Source organism: Danio aesculapii, chromosome 5 (genome assembly GCF_903798145.1).
Source record: "Danio aesculapii chromosome 5, fDanAes4.1, whole genome shotgun sequence".
Taxonomy (NCBI): Eukaryota; Metazoa; Chordata; class Actinopteri; order Cypriniformes; family Danionidae; genus Danio; species Danio aesculapii.
Window position 1 is genome coordinate 828,833 of NC_079439.1, and position 18,867 is coordinate 847,699.

Below are 18,867 nucleotides of genomic sequence, written 5' to 3' on the forward strand. Positions count from 1 at the left end.
ATGTGTTTCTGTCAGGAACTGTGTCTGCACACTAAACTCCTGGCTCCGATCAGCTGCCCGGTTGCTGAGTTTCTCTCCAGAGCTCCGGAGCCGCCGCACATAAACACGGTCAAACACGCCGTGCAGATGCTCAAGGTCAGATTAACCCTCTTACTGTTTTTATTTGCACTGCAATTGCAATACACATTCTTTGTTTGTACTGCAGATAACCAAGCATGCTGATTCAATATTCGACTAAATTAAATTGAAGTTGATTTGTCTAGTGTTTTTCACAATTATCAAACCAAAACAACTTCACAAAAGGTGCACGTCATTACAAATTATAACAACAAATTGTCTAAAAGCATGCAATTATATGATTCTTCATCGTTCTGTTTCAGGATTCTGCAAAGTCAAACTACACATTGCAAAGTCAAAAACACATTTTTCCACTTGCATATTTGTGGAAACATAAATATTATCACAAATAATTTTATAAGAAGCAGTTGTTTATTCACACTGTATATTGATGCATATGTCACAACTGAAATTGACATGAAATTTTAGCATTCCTGCTTCATAGAGGATATTTTTTTCCCTAATGTTTTAAATAAATGTTAATTCATGCATGCAACTTCATGCATTGGGTTAAATTAGGCTTTACAGTCACCTTTACTTCCACTGTATCTGTTCAGCGGAGGGAACGAAACTAACCCCGTGACATCAGACACAGCGACATTCCAAAATATCTGCGCCCTAGGTCTAAAAACTATAGTAAAACATGTTGTTTTCTTCTAAATGCTTACATTAATCGAGTTTGTTTAATATACTTTCATTAAAGGGGAATCCAATGTACAAAGTAAGATAAACTTGACCGAGTGCTTCATTTCCCCTTTAATGTAATGATTGTGAGAGTGCAGGTGAGATGTCATTTTTCGAGAGACACTCAAATACATCACGTGCGCTGCGAAGTCACGTAAAACAACTAATTGCAAACTGAAATAAATATAATTTGATTATATGGTTTGGAATTGGATGTTTTAGGAGATTATTTAATTTTTTTGCTGATTTTTTTTTTTTTTTTCTCAGGATACATATAAAATAACAATTTTACCCTGGATTCAAAGAATCGCAGACAACTAGAGGGTCTTTTTAGTATACCTTTTTGTACTGCAGACAAATAAGCATGACATTTTAAAAGCATGCTATTTTATCATTCTCAACTTCACAGTATGCCAATCAAATATAAATGCAATGCAAAAGCACATTTTTTTCCCCATGCATTTTTGTGGAAAATAAATATTATATTATAACATTTCCACACAGGTCATTTAAGGAAAATTAATTACAATATTCATATATACATATCATTCACATAACTAAGCATACCAATTTAAAAGCCTGCAATTTTATTATTCGTGCATAAACACAAACAAGCATTTCTTTGTCAAATTTTACAAATTTTAACTGTGTCAATTTGATAAGGCACGTCTAGAGGCCACACAGGCCACTTAAGGAAAATGAATGGAAAATGTCTTAAATGTATAGAAATAAAAACATCAATAGGCACACGTCTAAGAAAAGCTTAAAGACAGGAGCTCGATCAAGCCAAAAACAATAATAAATTAGAAAGAATCGGCACACTGCCGCTTTAGCTCTCAAAAGACAATTTAATTTGACAATGTTTTGACCTACAAGGTCGTCATCAGGTCGCACAGGAAATACAAGAGAACCCTAGGTATAGTCAAACTCCAGATATCACACCTGCAAACAAAGATCACCCCTATTGACTCATCAATAGGTAAATAAGAAACATGCACAAGTAAAAATACAAATATACACATATAAACACGTGTATGTAATTATAAAAAAGATTTCAAGTCAAGATCCGAATTCAAAGCACTATGAGACAGGGTATTTAATGTGTGAATATAATAAGCTCACTACAAATGTCTGAAATGTACCTGCAATTCTGAAGTACAGCTAATATTTGTTCCGCTGGCAGACGATTGATGCCATGGACCCATGGGAGAATCTGACAGAGCTGGGCCTACACCTGGCGGACCTGCCGGTGGAGCCTCACCTGGGGAAGATGGTGCTGTGTGCGGTGGTGCTGAAGTGTCTGGACCCGGTGCTCACCATCGCCTGCACACTGGCCCACCGGGAGCCGTTCGTTCTGCCCGCTCAGGCTGCTCAAAGACGCGTGGCGATGCTCTGCAGGAGACGCTTCACTGCCAACACCTTCAGCGACCACATGGCTCTGCTCAGGGCCTTCCAGGTCAGAGGTCACACGCTTCACACATGCATGAGCCTGACCAACTTTTTTTTCCAGAAACTAGTATTCAGCTTAAAGTGACATTTAAAGGCTTAACTATGGTAATTAGGGTGAAGTTAGGGTAATTAGGCAAGTCATTGTGTAACAGTGGTTTGTTCTGGAGACGATCCAAAACTAATATTGCTGAAGGGGGCTAATAATATTGAGCTTAAAATGGCTTTAAAACTATTAAGAACTGCTTTTATTCTAGCTGAAATAAAACAAATAAGACTTTCTTTATATTGTATGGAACACTGTGAAAATGTCCTTAGTCTTAAAAATATTTAAGAGAAATATTTAAAATGAATAAATATTGCACAGGAGAGTGAATAATGTAGGCCTAACTTGTAAATGTGATTAATTATTATAAAGAGTTGTGCATTTGATTGGCTGATGTTTGTGTTTTGGGTGTGTTTCTGCAGGCGTGGCAGAAAGCGCGCAGTGACGGCTGGGAAAGAGCTTTCTGTGAGAAAAACTTCCTCTCTCAGGCCACCATGGAGATCATCGTCAGCATGCGGACGCAGCTTCTGGGACAGCTGAGAGCCACAGGTCACTACATATTACCTGCATTTCAAATGTCACTTTAATCTGAATACTATTATCTGGTGAAATATCTAGTCAAATATTATGTGCTGTCATCATGGCAAAGATAAAAGAAAAGAAAAAGGTAGTTTTTCTCCAAATAAGTCAGTTTTTCTTCTGGGTCCTGTGAATGGGCCTTTAATGAGTCAGTTTTCCTCTTAATAAGTCAGTTTTTCACCTTGTCCTGTAATCGGGCCTTTTGTAGCTCTGTGTTCCTTCTTTTTTTTTTTTTACATTTATTTGTGATGATTTTCTCAAGCTTTAACAAAACATTTTGTACATTTAGAATTGTAACTTTCCCCCCATTTTTGAACATTGCCGCCAAAATAAATTAGCAAACAAATGAAATTAAAAACAATTACAACAGGAATAAATAAAAGTATAGCAAAATTGAAAATATTGTTAATAATAGTAAATAAATTAATAAAATAATAATAATAGTAAATTAATAAAAAATAAATAAATAAACTTAAAAAAAAAAATTCAAATAAATAATTACCTACAGTACATGATAATACAAATCAATATTCTGTTACATTTATAGTGGTCTTTTACATAAATATCAAACTAAACCATATTGGTGATCACAGTTAAACCTGTTTGCATAGATTTATTTATATGAATCAGTTAAAGGAGAGAGTCTTCCTTTTCCCAAAACATGTAATCATAGGTTGCCATGTCTCATAAAATTTTTGGACTGATCCCTTCATTAAATACTTAATTTTCTCTAGTTTCAAATATAAAATCAGATCACACATCCACATTGAAGCTTTAGGTGAAGCTGCTGATTTCCACTCAAGTAGTATTCTTCTCCTTGCTAACAAAGTAGCGAAGGCGAATACATTTTTTTCCTTGTTTGTCAACAATATATTGTGTTCTGGTACCCCAAAGATAGTTAACTCAACACTAGGTTTTATCTCTAAATTAAAGGCGTCATTTAATGTTTTAAATATTTGTGTCCAATAGTCACTCAACTTTTGACAAGCCCAGAACATATGGAAAAAGTCTGCCTTTTCACTTCTACATCGATCACACACATCATCAATAGAAGGATATATTTTTGAGAGTCTACATTTTGTGTAGTAGGCTCGATGAATAATTTTAAATTGTATGAGATTGAGGCGTGCGCAGGAAGTGGATCCATTTACTCTACTCAGAGCCTCTTCCCATATATTATCAGGGATTTCAGTTCCAATGTCGTTTGCCCACTTTCCTCTAATTCGGTCAATTAAAGCATCATTTGGAGACATAATAATCATGTATAATGCTGCAATTTGACCTTTAAGAGCAGTAGGAGATTGTAGAATTTTATCCAGCATTGAGGCTGGTGGTAAATCAGGAAAAGTTGAGCTCTGCGCTTGGACAAAGTGTCGGACCTGGAAATAACGAAATAGATTGGAATGTGCCAATTGAAATTTTTTGGAGAGGTCACTAAAACTAGCGAAGGTGTTGTCTATATAGAAGTCACAACATCTAGCCAGGCCTGCCTTCTGCTATTGAACATATGTGAAATCTAGCTTACCGGGAGGAAACAAGTGGTTATTACATAAAGGGTTTAGCATAGAAAAATCGGTCAGTTTATGCTTCTGTCTAAACTGGGACCATATCTTGAGTGTAGAGCATACAACGGGGCTTGAGGAATAATTAGACGGAGAAAATGGTAACTTCATTGTTATTAATGAAGAAAGTGATATAGAAATACAGGTATTTGCTTCAGCTTTACACCAATCAACCTCTGGGGTATTATACCAACTAACAATTTTTTGGAGGTTAGCGACCCAGTAGTAACTAATAAAATTAGGAAGTGCTAAACCTCCCTGGGATCTATGTCTTTCAAGAAGCTCCTTACAGGTTCTGGGATTCTTCCCATTCCATAAGAATGATAAAATAGGTGTGTTTATTTTATGGAAAAAAGCTTTTGGGAGAAAAACTGGAAGGGATTGAAATAAGTATAAGAATCGAGGTAGGATATTCATTTTTATGCAGTTCACTCTGCCTGCTAAGGATAATTGTAGTGCGTCCCATCTCTGAAGATCCAATTTAATTTTACTTAATAGTGGTAAGAAATTTTTTGCATATAAACCTGAAAAACTGCGGGTAATATGGACTCCCAAATATTTAAATCCAGATTGAGAAACCCTAAATGGAAAGGATGTTACATTAATTTGTAAAGCAAGGGAATTGATTGGAAAGCATTCACTTTTAGAAAGATTTAGTTTATATCCTGAAAAACTACCAAAATCGGATAAATTTTTTACTATCTTTGGGACGTTTTCAACTGGATGTGAAATGTATAACAACAGGTCGTCTGCATATAAAGAGACCCTGTGTTCCGACCCCATTCGATCAATTCCCTGGATAGATTGCGAGGATCTAAGCATAATAGAAAGTGGTTCGATTGCTAATGCAAAAAGAAGAGGGCTTAAAGGGCAGCCCTGCCTTGTTCCTCTAAATATTGGAAAAAATTGGGAACGTATTTTATTTGTAATAACAGATACTTTGGGATTAGAATATAGCAATTGGACCCAGGCTATAAATTTTGATCCAAAACCGAATTTTTTTAAAACTGTAAATAAATAGTGCCACTCCACTCTATCAAATGCCTTCTCTGCGTCCAGGGACACCACCACCTCTGGGGCCTCCCTGGATGCAGGAGAATACATAATACCAAGAAGTCTTCTTAAATTAGTAAATGAGTGGCGACCCCTTATGAAGCCTGTTTGATCTGGTGATACAATTTCTGGTATGATGGTGTCAATTCTGGAGGCCAGTAATTTTGCAAGAATTTTAACATCGACATTTAGCAGTGATATTGGCCTGTAGGAGCTGCAGTCAAGTGGGTCTTTTCCTGGCTTCAGAATAAGTGTAATAAATGCTTCTGTAACTTCTAATAAGTCAGTTTTCCTTCTGGTCCTGTGAATGGGCTTTAAATAAGTCAGTTTTCCTCATAATAAGTCAGTTTTCTTCTTGGTCCTGTGAATGGGCTTTAAATAAGTCAGTTTTCCTCATAATAAGTCAGTTTTCTTTTTGGTCCTGTGAATGGACCTTTAATATTTCAGTTTTTCTCCTAATAAGTCAGTTTTCGTCCTTGGCCTGTGAATGGGCCTTTAATAAGTCAGTTTTCATCCTAATAAGTCAGTTTTCGTCCTTGGCCTGTGAATGGCCCTTTAATAAGTCAGTTTTCTCCTAATAAGTCAGTTTTCATCATAATAAGTCAGTTTTCCTCCTGGTCCTGTGAATGGGCCTTTAATAAGTCAGTTTTTCATCTAATAAATCAGTTTTCCTTCTTGCCCTGTGAATGGGCCTTTAATAAGTCAGTTTTCATCCTAATAAGTCAGTTTTTCTCCTAATAAGTCAGTTTTCCTTCTTGCCCTGTTAATGGGCCTTTAATAAGTCAGTTTTCCTCCTAATAAGTCAGTTTTTCACCTAATAAGTCTGTTTTCTTCTTGGTCCTGTGAATGGGCCTTTAATAAGTCAGTTTTCCTCCTAATAAGTCAGTTTTCCTCCTGGTCCTGTGAATGGTCCTTTAATAAGTCAGTTTCCTTTTAATAAGTCAGTTTTGCTCCTGGTATTGTGAACGGGCCTTTAATAAGTCCGTTTTTCTCCTGGTCTTCTGAATGGTCCTTTAATAAGTCAGTTTCCTTTTAATAGGTCAGTTTTCCTCCTGGTATTGTGAATAGGCCTTTAATAAGTCAGTTTTCTGCAGGTTTTGTGCGTGCTCGCGGCGTTGGCGACATCCGTGATGTGAACCAGAACTCAGAGAACTGGGCGGTGGTGAAGGCGGCGCTGGTGGCAGGCATGTACCCAAACCTGATCCATCGGGATGGCCTGAGCCTCAGCGGAGAGAAAGAGAAGAAGGTCCGACTGCACCCCACGTCTGTCCTCAGCCAGCCACAGTACAAGAAGGTCAGACACCACGCTGAATTTGCTTTAAAAATCTGTATAATATGATGATTTGGTGATCAATATTCAGTCCAAAAAATACAGTAAAATTGTCAAAAATTATCAATTATCAAAAAATCAGCTGTTTACTATAACTGCAAATTATATCAAATGGTACAGTAATGTGTGTGTAGTCAAATATTTTAATGTTTTTTCCTTAACCTCTGCCCAGATCCCTCCAGCCAATGGGCAGGCAGCAGCCGTGGATTCTCTGCCCACCGATTGGCTGATCTATGATGAGATGACTCGAGCACATAGAATCGCTAGTGTCAGGTGCTGTACTGTGGTCACGCCCCTCACCATTGCCCTTTTTGGGGGAGGAGCCAAACTACCCAGCTCCGCCCTCCAGGAGGCGGTCCTTCAGAGAGGAGGTGAATAGAGTCGACACAGACAATACATATGCAATCTATATACATACAAATATTACACATGCATACAATCATAAATACAAATACACACATATACAGCACACACCATGCACATACATGCACACAAAAGACATATGCACACAATATACAAACATAGACACACAATAAACATCTATACACACAAACACACAAACTACACTTACACAAAACATACATACACATACATACATGCATACACACATGGGTTGGACCCCCCCCCCCACACACACACACACACAAACACACACAACTTATACATACATAATACACACACACTCCAAATACAATCAAATTACACACCACACACACAAAGTACACGTGCGCATACACACAATACACACACACACACACACAATATGCATAAATACACATAGCATGATTCAGCATGTGATTGTGTTTTTCTGCAGCCGCTGACAGCAGTGACAGTGAGGTGGAGGATCAGTGCAGCGCTCGACAGGCTCACCTCGCACTCGACCACTGGATCAACTTTAGGCTGGACCCAGAGGTTAGAAACACTGCTGTTTACACTCATATTACAAACACACACACACTGGCTCGCCTCACACTCGACCACTGGATCAACTTCAGGCTGGACCGAGCTGTCAGAAACTCTGCTTGCGCTGCTGTCAAACTAGACGGCAGGCTGATGAATACTGGATTCTGATTGGCTGATGAACATTCTAAGGTCTAATCTCTGTGTGTTTGTGTTTTCTTGCGTGTGTGTTTGTGTGTGTGTGTGTGTGTGCGTGTGTGCGTGTGTGCGTGTGTGTGTGTGTGTGTTTTATTGTGTGTGTGTGTGTGTATGTGTGTGTTTTATTGTGTGTGTGTGTGTGTGTGTGTGTTTTATTTTGTGTGTGTATAATCTTTTGTGTCGGTGGGTTGTTTTTGCATGTATTTTTTTTCTGTATTTTTTTCAGACGGCGGAGCTGGTGTTCGGCCTGCGTCAGCGCTGGCAGAGTGTGTTCCTGCGGCGGATCCGCTCCCCCAGTAAGGCCTGCTCTCAGCTGGACGAGTCCACCATCCGCACGCTGGTGTCTGTGCTGTCTGCGGAGGAGCAGAGCGCAGGCCTGCAGCAGCCCACTGGCATCGGCCAGCGACCCCGACCCGTCAGTGCAGAGGACAGCAGCTCACACACATACACTCACACACACGCACGCAGCAGGAACACAGCTGACACACCACTGCAGGAGGATACAGCCAGCCCTGACAGGTGAGAGAAGCTCGACACTGCAGACACAAACTGCACACACACACACTGCAGACTCACACACTCATGCTGGACGGGTCAATGGGACACAGATATATCGATCAATATATGCTGTTTTTCACTTATTTTTATCAGCAATTATCAGCTTCAGCAGGTAGATTTGTGGAGCACAAAATTTCTGAAAACTTTTAAGCTAAAAGCTTATCTGGGGCCGGGTCATGGGGGCAGCAGTCTCAGGAGAACTCCAGACTTCCCTCTCCCAGACATTTCTCCAGCTCTTCCAAGGGATCCTGAGACGTTTCCAGATGAGGAGAGAGACATACAGTACAGTAGTCACTCCACTGTGTCCTGGTTCTCCCAACGGTGGGACAAGCCAGAAGACCTCCCTTTGTGGTCTCACTCTATCTATAAGATCGCGTCCTACCATCCTGCAAAGGAAACTCTTTTCAGCTGCTTGTATCCCAGATCTTTTCCTTTCGGTCATGACCAGAAAGCTCATGACCATCATTTAGCATAGAGACGTAGATGGAATAATAAATTGAGAGCTTTGCCTTTCAGCTCAGCTCCTTCTTTACCATAAGAGACTGGAATATCGACCGCATTACTGCTGCACTGATCAGCCTGTCAGTCGCACTCTACATCCCTCCCTCACTCGTGAACAAAACCTCAAGAGACTCAAACTCCTCCACTTGGGGTAGAGACTTTTCTCCAACCTGGAGATGGAACAACATCATCTGTGAATAACAGAGATGAAATCCTGTGATCCCCAAACCAGACCCCCTCTGACCCGATACTCCCAGAGCACCTCCTACAGAATCCCACAAAGGACACGGTTGAATGCCTTCTCCAAGTCCATGAAACACATGTGGACAGGTTGGGCATACTCCCATAAACCCTGCAGCACCCTGGCTAGGGTATAGAGCTGCTCCAGTGTACCACGGCCTGGATGAAATCTGCATTGTTCCTCCTGGATCTGAGGTTCAACCGTCGGCCGGATCCTCCCCGTCAGTTCCCTAGCAGAGACTTTGCCAGAGAGGCTGAGGAGTGTGTGTGATCCCCCTTTAGTTTAAATACACCCTCCGGTCCTTCTTCTTAAAAATAGGAACCACCATCCCAGTTGCCCAGTCCAGAGGTACTGTCCCCGACCTCCCTGCGATATTGTAGACATGTGTCAGCTGGGACAGCCACACAATATCCAGAGACTTGAGGTAGAGAGGGTGTATCTCCTCCACCCATTGTTGTGCCACTGCAGAGCTTCAGACTCCCTCAGTGACCTCATCTTGGGTGACGGGTGTATCCAGTACTGCATCCCTAGTCTCTGCTTCCTCAATGGAAGGCCTGTCAATGGGGTTGAGGAGATCCTCAGAGTATTCCATCCACCATCTGACAGCATCCCTAGTTGAAGTCAACAGGTGCCTCTCTATCTGCTTTCCTCTCCTGAGGTGTCGGACGATTTGCCAGAATCTCTTTGAGACTGACCAGTAGTCTTGCTTCATGGTCTCCCTGAACTCTTCCCAGACCTGAATTTTTCCTTACACAATTGCTCAAGCAACACCCTTGGCCTGTCGGTACCCATCAGCTGCCTCATACAGCTCAACCCAGCCTAGTAGGACTGCATCTGTTATTTCCTGTGCAGGAAGCTTGACTGCATCCGTTACTTCCAGTGTCCACCACTGGGTTCATGCATTGCCGCCTCAACATGCTCCACAAGCCTCACAGCTAGCACTCCTCACGGCTGCGTCAACAATGGTGTCAGAGATTATATACTACTCAGTCTCAATGGCCCCTTTTGCACTGCCAGTTAAATTTGACCCAATTCTGATTTTTGGCTCATGTGACACAGATCTGATCTGTTCTATGACTGTGCAAACACGAAAAAAAGTGCATGCATACGGATATTCAGAGATCGGTTTCAGACCTCCTTCATATGTGTAAATAAATCAGATATCAATAGGATATGTGACAATGCGACTATCATGTAAACAGACAGATAAGGTTTGAGGCATTCTGTTTTGTACATCATTAATCTTGCGACAATGTGGTACTTCTCCGCGGTTTAATGACATAGACGGAAGAGCAATCTTCTTGCTGTGAGGCTACAGCGCTAACCACTCAGATACTGTGCTGCCTCATTTGTAAAACTACAACATGTGTGTAAATCTGCAGTGTCATCTGTGTGTGTGTCCCGCAGGCCTCGGATGGCGTCTCAGCTGAAGAATCCCAGAATGCACCACTCTCGCCATCAGGAGGAGGATCTGGCGCCCTCCGGGATCACTGACGGGCCGACGTCTCCGTCCTCTGCTTCGGTGTGTGTCGCTCTTATCTGTGTGAGTGTGTGTGTTTCTGATGCTCTTCTCACTCCCACTGTCTGTGTGTGTTGTGTGTGTGCAGGTTAGCATGTCAGCGTGTGTGCGTGCGCCGCGCTCTAGCGTGCGCTACTTCATCATGAAGAGCAGTAACCTGCATAACATTGAGCTGTCCCAGCAGCGGAGCGTCTGGTCCACCACACCCAACAACGAGCAGAAGCTGAGCCAAGCCTTCCAGAACAGCAGCGCAGTCTTCCTGGTATTCTCTGTGCAGGGGTCCGGACACTTCCAGGTCTCTCTCTCACAAACACACACACACACACACGCACACACACACACACACACACACACACACAGGGTAGATCTTTATTTAATTTCTGTTTAACGGAGAGATTTTTTTAAAAGTATATTTAACAATAAAAAATTTAGGAGAGAACAATAATAAAATTTATTAATAAACTATATTTAACAATGAACATTTTATGATTCATTTATAACAATGTAGAATTATTTCTCTCTCTCTCTCTCTCTCTCTCTCTCTCTTCTCTCTGTCTGTGTGTGTGTGTCAGGGATATGCACGCATGACGTCTGCAGTAAGCAGCGAGCGCTGTCGGGACTTTGGCTCATCTAGTCTGGGTGGAGTGTTTTCAGTGCAGTGGATACATACAGAGAGTCTGGCCTTCCATCTCACACACACACTGCTGAACCCCTGGAACGACAACAAGAGAGTGCAGATCAGCAGAGACGCTCAGGTGACACAAACACACTCATATATATACACACACAAACACTGAGACACACACATATTCCACTATTACGGGTACATTTCAAGGATATTTAATTCATTTTCCTGATAAAATTGACAGTACAAAAATTTGACAGATAACAGAGTTGACGGTAACAGTTAATTATAGGTAACAAAGTTGACTGTAGGTAACAGTTGACGAAGGTAACAGTTGACGATAGGTAACGGAGTTGATGGTAGGTAACAGAGTTGACGGTAGGTAACAGTTGAAGATAGGTAACTGTTGATGATAGGTAACAGAATTGACGATAGGTAACGGTTGACGATAGGTAACAGAGTTAACGGTGGGTTACAGAGTTGTCGAAGGTAACAGTTGACGGTAGGTAACAGAGTTGACGATATATAACAGTTGAAGATAGGTAACTGTTGATGATAGGTAACAAAGTTGACAAGGTAACAAAGTTGTCAAAGGTTACAGAGTTGATTGTAGATAACGGAGTTGACGGTAGGTAACGGAGTTGACTGTAGGTTACGGAGTTGACGGTAGGTAACTGTTGATGATAGGTAACAGAGTTGATGATAGGTAACAGAGTTGTCGAAGGTAACAGATAATAAAGATGAATTGAATAACTAAGTTGACGATAGGTAACGGAGTTGACGGTAGGTAACAGTTGATGGTAGGTAACAGAGTTGACGATAGATAACAGTTAAAGATAGGTAACTGTTGATGATAGGAAACAGAGTTGTCAAAGGTAACAGTTAATAAAGATAAATTAAATAACTGAGTTGACGATAGGTAACGGAGTTGTCGAAGGTAACAGAGTTGTCGAAGGTAACAGAATTGACTGTAGGTAACGGAGTTGACGGTGGGTAACGGAGTTGACGGTAGGTAACGGAGTTGACGGTAGGTAACAGAGTTGACGATAGATAACAGTTAAAGATAGTTAACAGAGTTGACGATAGGTAACAAAGTTGAAGATAGGTAACTGTTGACGATAGGTAACAAAGTTGAAGATAGGTAACTGTTGATGATAGATAACAGAGCTGACGAAAGGTAATAGTAAATGGTAGGTTACAGAGTTGACGGTAGGTTACGGAGTTGACGGTAGGTTACGGAGTTGACAGTAGGTTACGGAGTTGACGGTAGGTTACAGAGTTGACGGTAGGTAAAGGAGTTGACGGTAGGTAAAGGAGTTGACTATAGGTAACAGTTGCAGTAGGTAGCAAAGTTCATGGTAGGTAACAGTTGACGATAGGTAACAGAGTTGAAGGTAGGTAACAGTTGAAAATAAGTAACAGAGATGTTAAAGGTAACAGTTGATGATAGGTAGCAGAGTTGTTGAAGGTAACAGTTAATCAAGACGAATTGAATTACAAAGTTGATGATAGGTAACAGTTGACAGTAGGTAACAGAGTTGATGGTAGGTAACAGAGTTGATGATAGGTAACAGTTGACGGTAGGTAACAGAGTTGTCGAAGGTAACAGATGATGGTAGGTAACAGAGTTGTCGAAGGTAACAGTTGACAGTAGGCAATAGAGTTGTCGTAGGTAACAGAGTTGTCGAAGGTAACTGTTACCTTCGACAACTCTGTTACCTACCGTAGACTGTTACCTTCGACAACTCTGTTATCTACCGTCAACTGTTGCCTATCATCAACTCAGTCTACGGAAGTTAACAGAGTTGACGATAGGCAACAGTTGACGGTAGGCAACAGAGTTGTCGAAGGTAACAAAGTTGTCGAAGGTAACAGTTGACGGTAGGCAACAGAGTTGTCGAAGGTAACAGTTGACGGTAGGCAACAGAGTTGTCGAAGGTAACAGAGTTGTCGAAGGTAACAGTTGACGGTAGGCAACAGAGTTGTCGAAGGTAACAGTTGACGGTAGGCAACAGAGTTGTCGAAGGTAACAGTTGACGGTAGGCAACAGAGTTGTCGAAGTTAACAGAGTTGACGATAGGCAACAGTTGACGGTAGGTAACAGAGTTGTCGAAGGTAACAGAGTTGACGGTAGGTAACAGAGTTGTCGAAGGTAACAGATGATGGTAGGTAACAGAGTTGTTGAAGGTAACAGAGTTGACGGTAGGTAACAGAGTTGTCGAAGGTAACAGAGTTGACTGTAGGTAACAGACTGGACGAAGGTTACACAGTAGGTAACAGAGTTGAAGATAACAAAAAAGTTGACGGAAACAAACACTTTTTATATATAAAATAATTGTGTGCGTTTGTTTCTGTTTGTGTGTGATTGTGTTTGTGCGTGTGTGTGCAGGAGCTGGAGCCGCACACAGGGAATCAGTTATTGCAGCTTTGGGAGAAATTGTAAAGCAATCAACATGCAAATCCTGCAGATGAACACTCATCAGAGAAACATCTAAACATGAAAAGATGCGTCATCTAAACACACATCTGAACACACACACACTCACACTCACACACACTCACACACACACACATTTACTGGTCAAACTTCAGTCTTTAGCGCAGTTTATCGTCAAAGTGAGAGAAGACAGAAAAACACACTTCGTTCACAAGCAAAACAAGACATTTGCTCGTCATCTTTCACGCAAGAAATACACAAGACTCTGTATCTTCAGTCCTTCTGCCGCTGCTCCAGTAAGTGCACCTTTGTTTTTTCATCACTTTTGAGATTTATAGTTTTCCTTTATTTAATTTTAATTTATTTTGTCTTTACTTTTTTTCAAGACTTAGTTTTTTCATGTTCTTCTAAAGGTTTTTCTTAACTCAGTAAAAGTTTATTTGTGTTTATATTATCTTAATTTTGTATCATTATACCTAGTTTGTTTACTTGATTTTTTTTATTTTCTTGTTTTTTATTTTTTAAGATTTTTGTGACTTCTGAATTTCTACTTTGATATTTAGTTTTATTTTACTTTTAACACATTTTTAGTGAAAAGTGAAATTTTGAATTTAAGAAATCACCCCCCCCCCCCCCTTTTTTTTTTTACTGAGATTTTTTTCATTATTTTCATTTAATTTTTGTATAACAATTGTACACTTTTCCTAAATTTTTTATATAATTCTTTACCTTTCCCCACCCAGTTTACTTGACTGAGACTCTTTTCATTAAAAAAAGATTGATCAAGACTTATTTATCATTATTTCCATTTATTTTATATTTTATTTAATTTTTAGTTTTGTTTTGTGAATTTTTATTTTTATATAATTTTCACTTTACAACTTTTCATTTTTTTCCTTTATTTGCTTCATATAATTTGTCACTTCATCTCCACTCATTTTCTTCATTTAAAAAATAGATTTTTCAAGAGATTTTGGAGAACTTTTCATAACTTTTAGACTTTTAGGGCTTTTCTCCCCCTCATTTTGCCAGACTTCGATTTCTTTTTTCATGAGGTTTTTGACAGTTTGTTTCAGATGTGTCCTGATTTCTGAACATTCAGGTGTTTGTTTTGGAAAATGCATCAGAAACACTGAAGATGAAGGTTTAAAGATTTTATAATGAAATGCTTCTTCTCCTTCTCACCGTTTGAGATGAAAATGATGTTCTTTGTTTGATTTGAGCCTCCTAAACCTCAGAAATGTGTATTTTATGGATGCTGTTTTTATAAATCATCTGTTCAATGTTTTTATCATCTCTGATGGTTTTGCACAGCGTACGAGCACTGAGGCGTCTGCTAGTTTACTGTATTTGACTCATGCTATAATGTTGATTTAGTTTGAGATGTTTTATGCACTGTGTGTTTTAATCTTCATCTCCAACTGAATGAATTTAGCGCGCCAATAGTGGAAAACCTCAAGCCAAAGTTCAGCTAGTTTTTCATTTGTTTGCACTTTAATCAGTTTTGATAAATGTTCAGTGCTTCTCATGTTCTCGTGCAAATCTGGAATCTGCAATAAACACCTCTTTGCATTTGTTACACACTCCTCTATAATGCAGATTATATAATAATGCTGCTTTTAGGCCCTTTCAAATGTTTTTCTTTTACATGTACATTTTTTATTTTTGTCACTCTTTGTAATTTTAAGTTTCCTTCCTTTTTTATTTAGTTTTTCTTTGAGTTTTTGTTTTATTTTACAAATCATGCTGTTTAGATATTCATTACATTTTTTTTCAGCAATGTGAAAAATTAAGGAAACTAATACAAAAACATCTGATTTAGGGCTCTATTTTAACAATCTAAGCACAAAGTCTAAAGCACATGGCGTGTCTGAATCCACTTTTGCTATTTTAAGGACAGATAAATACGCTCTGTGCCCGGCGCATGGTCTAACAGGGTTGTGCTTATTCTCTTCATGAGTTCTGAGTGTGTTTTGAGCATAACCTGCATTAAATCTCTTTACTTTCTCTTTACTTTACTCCTTTACTTTGGTGGAGTAAGGAAACGGTGGAGACTCACTCCACTGAACACATCCATTAGCCCACATATTTAATTTCCTTTGTTAAGCTCAAAGATTTGATCAAAACTATTTCTAAATTCAGTTCTAATCTCCAGCAGAGGAATAAATGAACAATAATAATGAAGTGTGGTCAAAACACTGAGTTATATCCAAACACACGTCCTGTTCTGATGCTCCATATGGTGATGCAGACGTCTCCAAAACCCCACAGCTGGACAAATCTACACTTGTGTTTATTAAAACAGATATAAATCTGCAGATAATCAATAATACTGCTGATAATAATCACATTATACAGATGCAGATCATCATGAATAAACTAATAAAGCCCCCCGAGGTGAAGAAGGCATGGAGGCAGTGCTGTCTATATTGATGTAGAAAATCATCATTTCTGGATCATTTTAATCCTTTAATTGTTTTCATCTGTAAAGATATGTGTGTGTTGCTGTTCATCCTGTGTGTATTCAGCAGTGTGTAAGTGTTTGGACCTCTATAGGCTCATAACTAACACGCTCTGCTGGACTTTAGAGCAGCTTTTAGTTGGTCAGTGTTGCAGCCTATTTCAGTTCTTCAAAATAGCAACGCTTCAACAATATGCCTTCACACACCTCCTTTATAGACCAGCACACACGAGTCCACAGAGTGACACAGATGGATTTACTATTTAAATATCGTGATGCAAAACTTAAAGATTTCTGTTGCGCTGCTCTGAAAATAGCAACAAACCACGCCAAACACGTCTTGCACCTGATTGTGCAGGGTGTGATAGGGCCTTAGCTTAAAAATGTCAAAGTCTAGAAAAATGTAAAAATATGAACTGTATTGAAAAATGACTGTATCTTGGAAAAAAAATAATTCAAATGATGGAAAAACCTTGAAAGTCTTGAAGTTTCTACAATAGGAAAAGTCATCAAGAAATGTAAAAGTCAGTGAGGCCTTATACAAGTCATGAAAATGGAAACATCTGGTCAGTATACAGTAAAAATGAAAATACATTTCGGAAAGTCTGAAAAAGTCTTGAAAATCTTACGTTACCTGTTGATTTACATTTTTAAAAATACACTCATTTTCCTCCAGTAATAGAGTGGAATCAAAGTTTTATTTACAATAGACAATACAAACATATTTACATTTTAACACTGATTTCTGCTAATGTCTGATAATCTGGATCAACACACACACACCACGATATCAACAATCATCCATGAGCTGTTATTGGAGGATTCTGTAAATCATCACAAACCCTTTCAGGTCCGTACCAAATCAAAACATCTTATTTATTTATTTAATCATAATATGCCCAGAAAACCTTCTCTGATTGGGTGGAAATATGCTTAGCCACGCCCCTCCAACTGTTAGTTTGCTGCAAGTGAAAGATGAGAGGTGGAGCTCCAAAATAAAACCCCGCCCCCTACTCAATATTCCATTTCAGTTGGAGATACAACTTACTGAAATAAAGTCTGCAGCAGCTTCCAGTTCACACAGACTTTAAAGCTTTCGGTTATTATTAGTGTTATTGCTCAACTGGACAGCTCTGCACAATATTCAACAGTCTGAACTGCAGTAAATCTCAAAGAGCAGACAGAAACGTCACCAACAAACATGAGTATAAACGTGAACTCCTATAAAAGATTCATTACAGAACAAATGAAGACATTTACTGGAGGAGCTGAATATTAATATTCAATATATGATATTAATGCAAAATAAGTTTGTCTTTAAGAACAAGTTTCAGCAGTGAAGTTTCCCCTGCGAACTGAGTTGGCATAGTGTTTACTCTTGTCATTGTTCACAATAAAACATGCTCTGCTTCTCCAGGAAATGTTCACTCAGAGAGAACATTCAGATGTTTGTGCTGGAAAACAAGGCAGAAACACTTTTTTTTAGTAGTGTGGTGAAACATTTAGACACAATTAAGACAGTTAAAATGCATTAAAGGGACAGTAAGTCAATATATTTTTACCCTTCAAGAGTTTCTAAACCTTTATGAGTTTCTGTTGTTGAACACAGTATTTTCCTTTGGAGCGTGGGGTCGAAAGTTCAGCACATTAAAGTCTGCATGAAATTAAAATATACAGCTTATTTAGCAAAAAATAAATAAAATACTGTTTGTGTTCATCTTTAATGAAAATCTGCTCATCTGCTTGTACTCTAATATGTTTAGCCATTATGGGGTCAGATTTGTGACAATTCTGTGCACGACAGATCATGTTTTAAGCACACAAGCCACTTCGCATGCTCAAAACATGTTATTTTGTGCAAGCAATTATTAATGCAGATGCAAAAGAAAACCATTCTGCTCTCCCAAAGCATGATCTTTGCAGAAGCATGCGCATTAAGCCACTCAAAAACATACTTTTTCTGCACAGAATTGTTAATGCGCATGCAGCAAGCCATTGTGCATGCTCAAAGTATGATCTTTTGCCCAATAGTGTCTGGATGCAGATTTGGATTTGCAAGCTGAGACACAATGCACTCAATGGGGTTAGGGACTCCAGTGAGGGGCGGGGTTAGGGGCAGGGTTAGTTGTGGGCAGTAAAAGCATTGCATGCAGCTCAGATTGCATCTGCACTGCATCCAGACCCCTCTCTCTTTTGCACAGAAATATTACCATTGACGCAACCAGCCGTTTATACATGCTCTTTTGCACAGAATTGTTCATGTGCATGCATCGTGCACCCTCAAAACATGATCTTTTGCGCAAAGTATTGATAATGCATGTGCAACAAGCCATACTGCATGCTCAAATTAAGATCTTTTGCACAATAGTATCAGGATTCAGACATGGATCTGCAAGCTGAGACAGACACAATGCACTCAATGGAGCTAGTGACGTCACGGTGAGGGGCGGGGTTAGGGGTGTGCATTAAAAGCATTGCATGCAGCTCAGATTGCACCTGCAAGAGGACTGCACCCAGACCCCCTCTCTTTTGTACACAAAGTTATTAACATAGATGCAATCAGCCGTATTGCTACACTGAACTACACTGTTCCTATTTACTGTGACCTTT

General features: G+C 39.5%; 1 protein-coding gene across 1 annotated transcript in view; it reads left to right on the forward strand.

Annotated features, from left to right (window-relative positions):
• ythdc2 (YTH domain containing 2) overlaps nt 1-15,379 on the forward strand; it is a 42,509-nt gene extending 27,130 nt beyond the window's left edge. Inside the window, exons 20-30 of the mRNA XM_056457188.1 lie at nt 16-135; nt 1,985-2,257; nt 2,716-2,842; nt 6,582-6,781; nt 6,990-7,188; nt 7,632-7,729; nt 8,142-8,434; nt 10,623-10,737; nt 10,823-11,029; nt 11,307-11,489; nt 13,749-15,379. Coding sequence (XP_056313163.1) covers nt 16-135; nt 1,985-2,257; nt 2,716-2,842; nt 6,582-6,781; nt 6,990-7,188; nt 7,632-7,729; nt 8,142-8,434; nt 10,623-10,737; nt 10,823-11,029; nt 11,307-11,489; nt 13,749-13,802 — 1,869 coding nt within the window. The 3' untranslated portion in view covers nt 13,803-15,379. The remainder of the gene's footprint in view (nt 1-15; nt 136-1,984; nt 2,258-2,715; nt 2,843-6,581; nt 6,782-6,989; nt 7,189-7,631; nt 7,730-8,141; nt 8,435-10,622; nt 10,738-10,822; nt 11,030-11,306; nt 11,490-13,748) is intronic.
• The last annotated feature ends 3,488 nt before the right edge of the window (nt 15,380-18,867 follow it).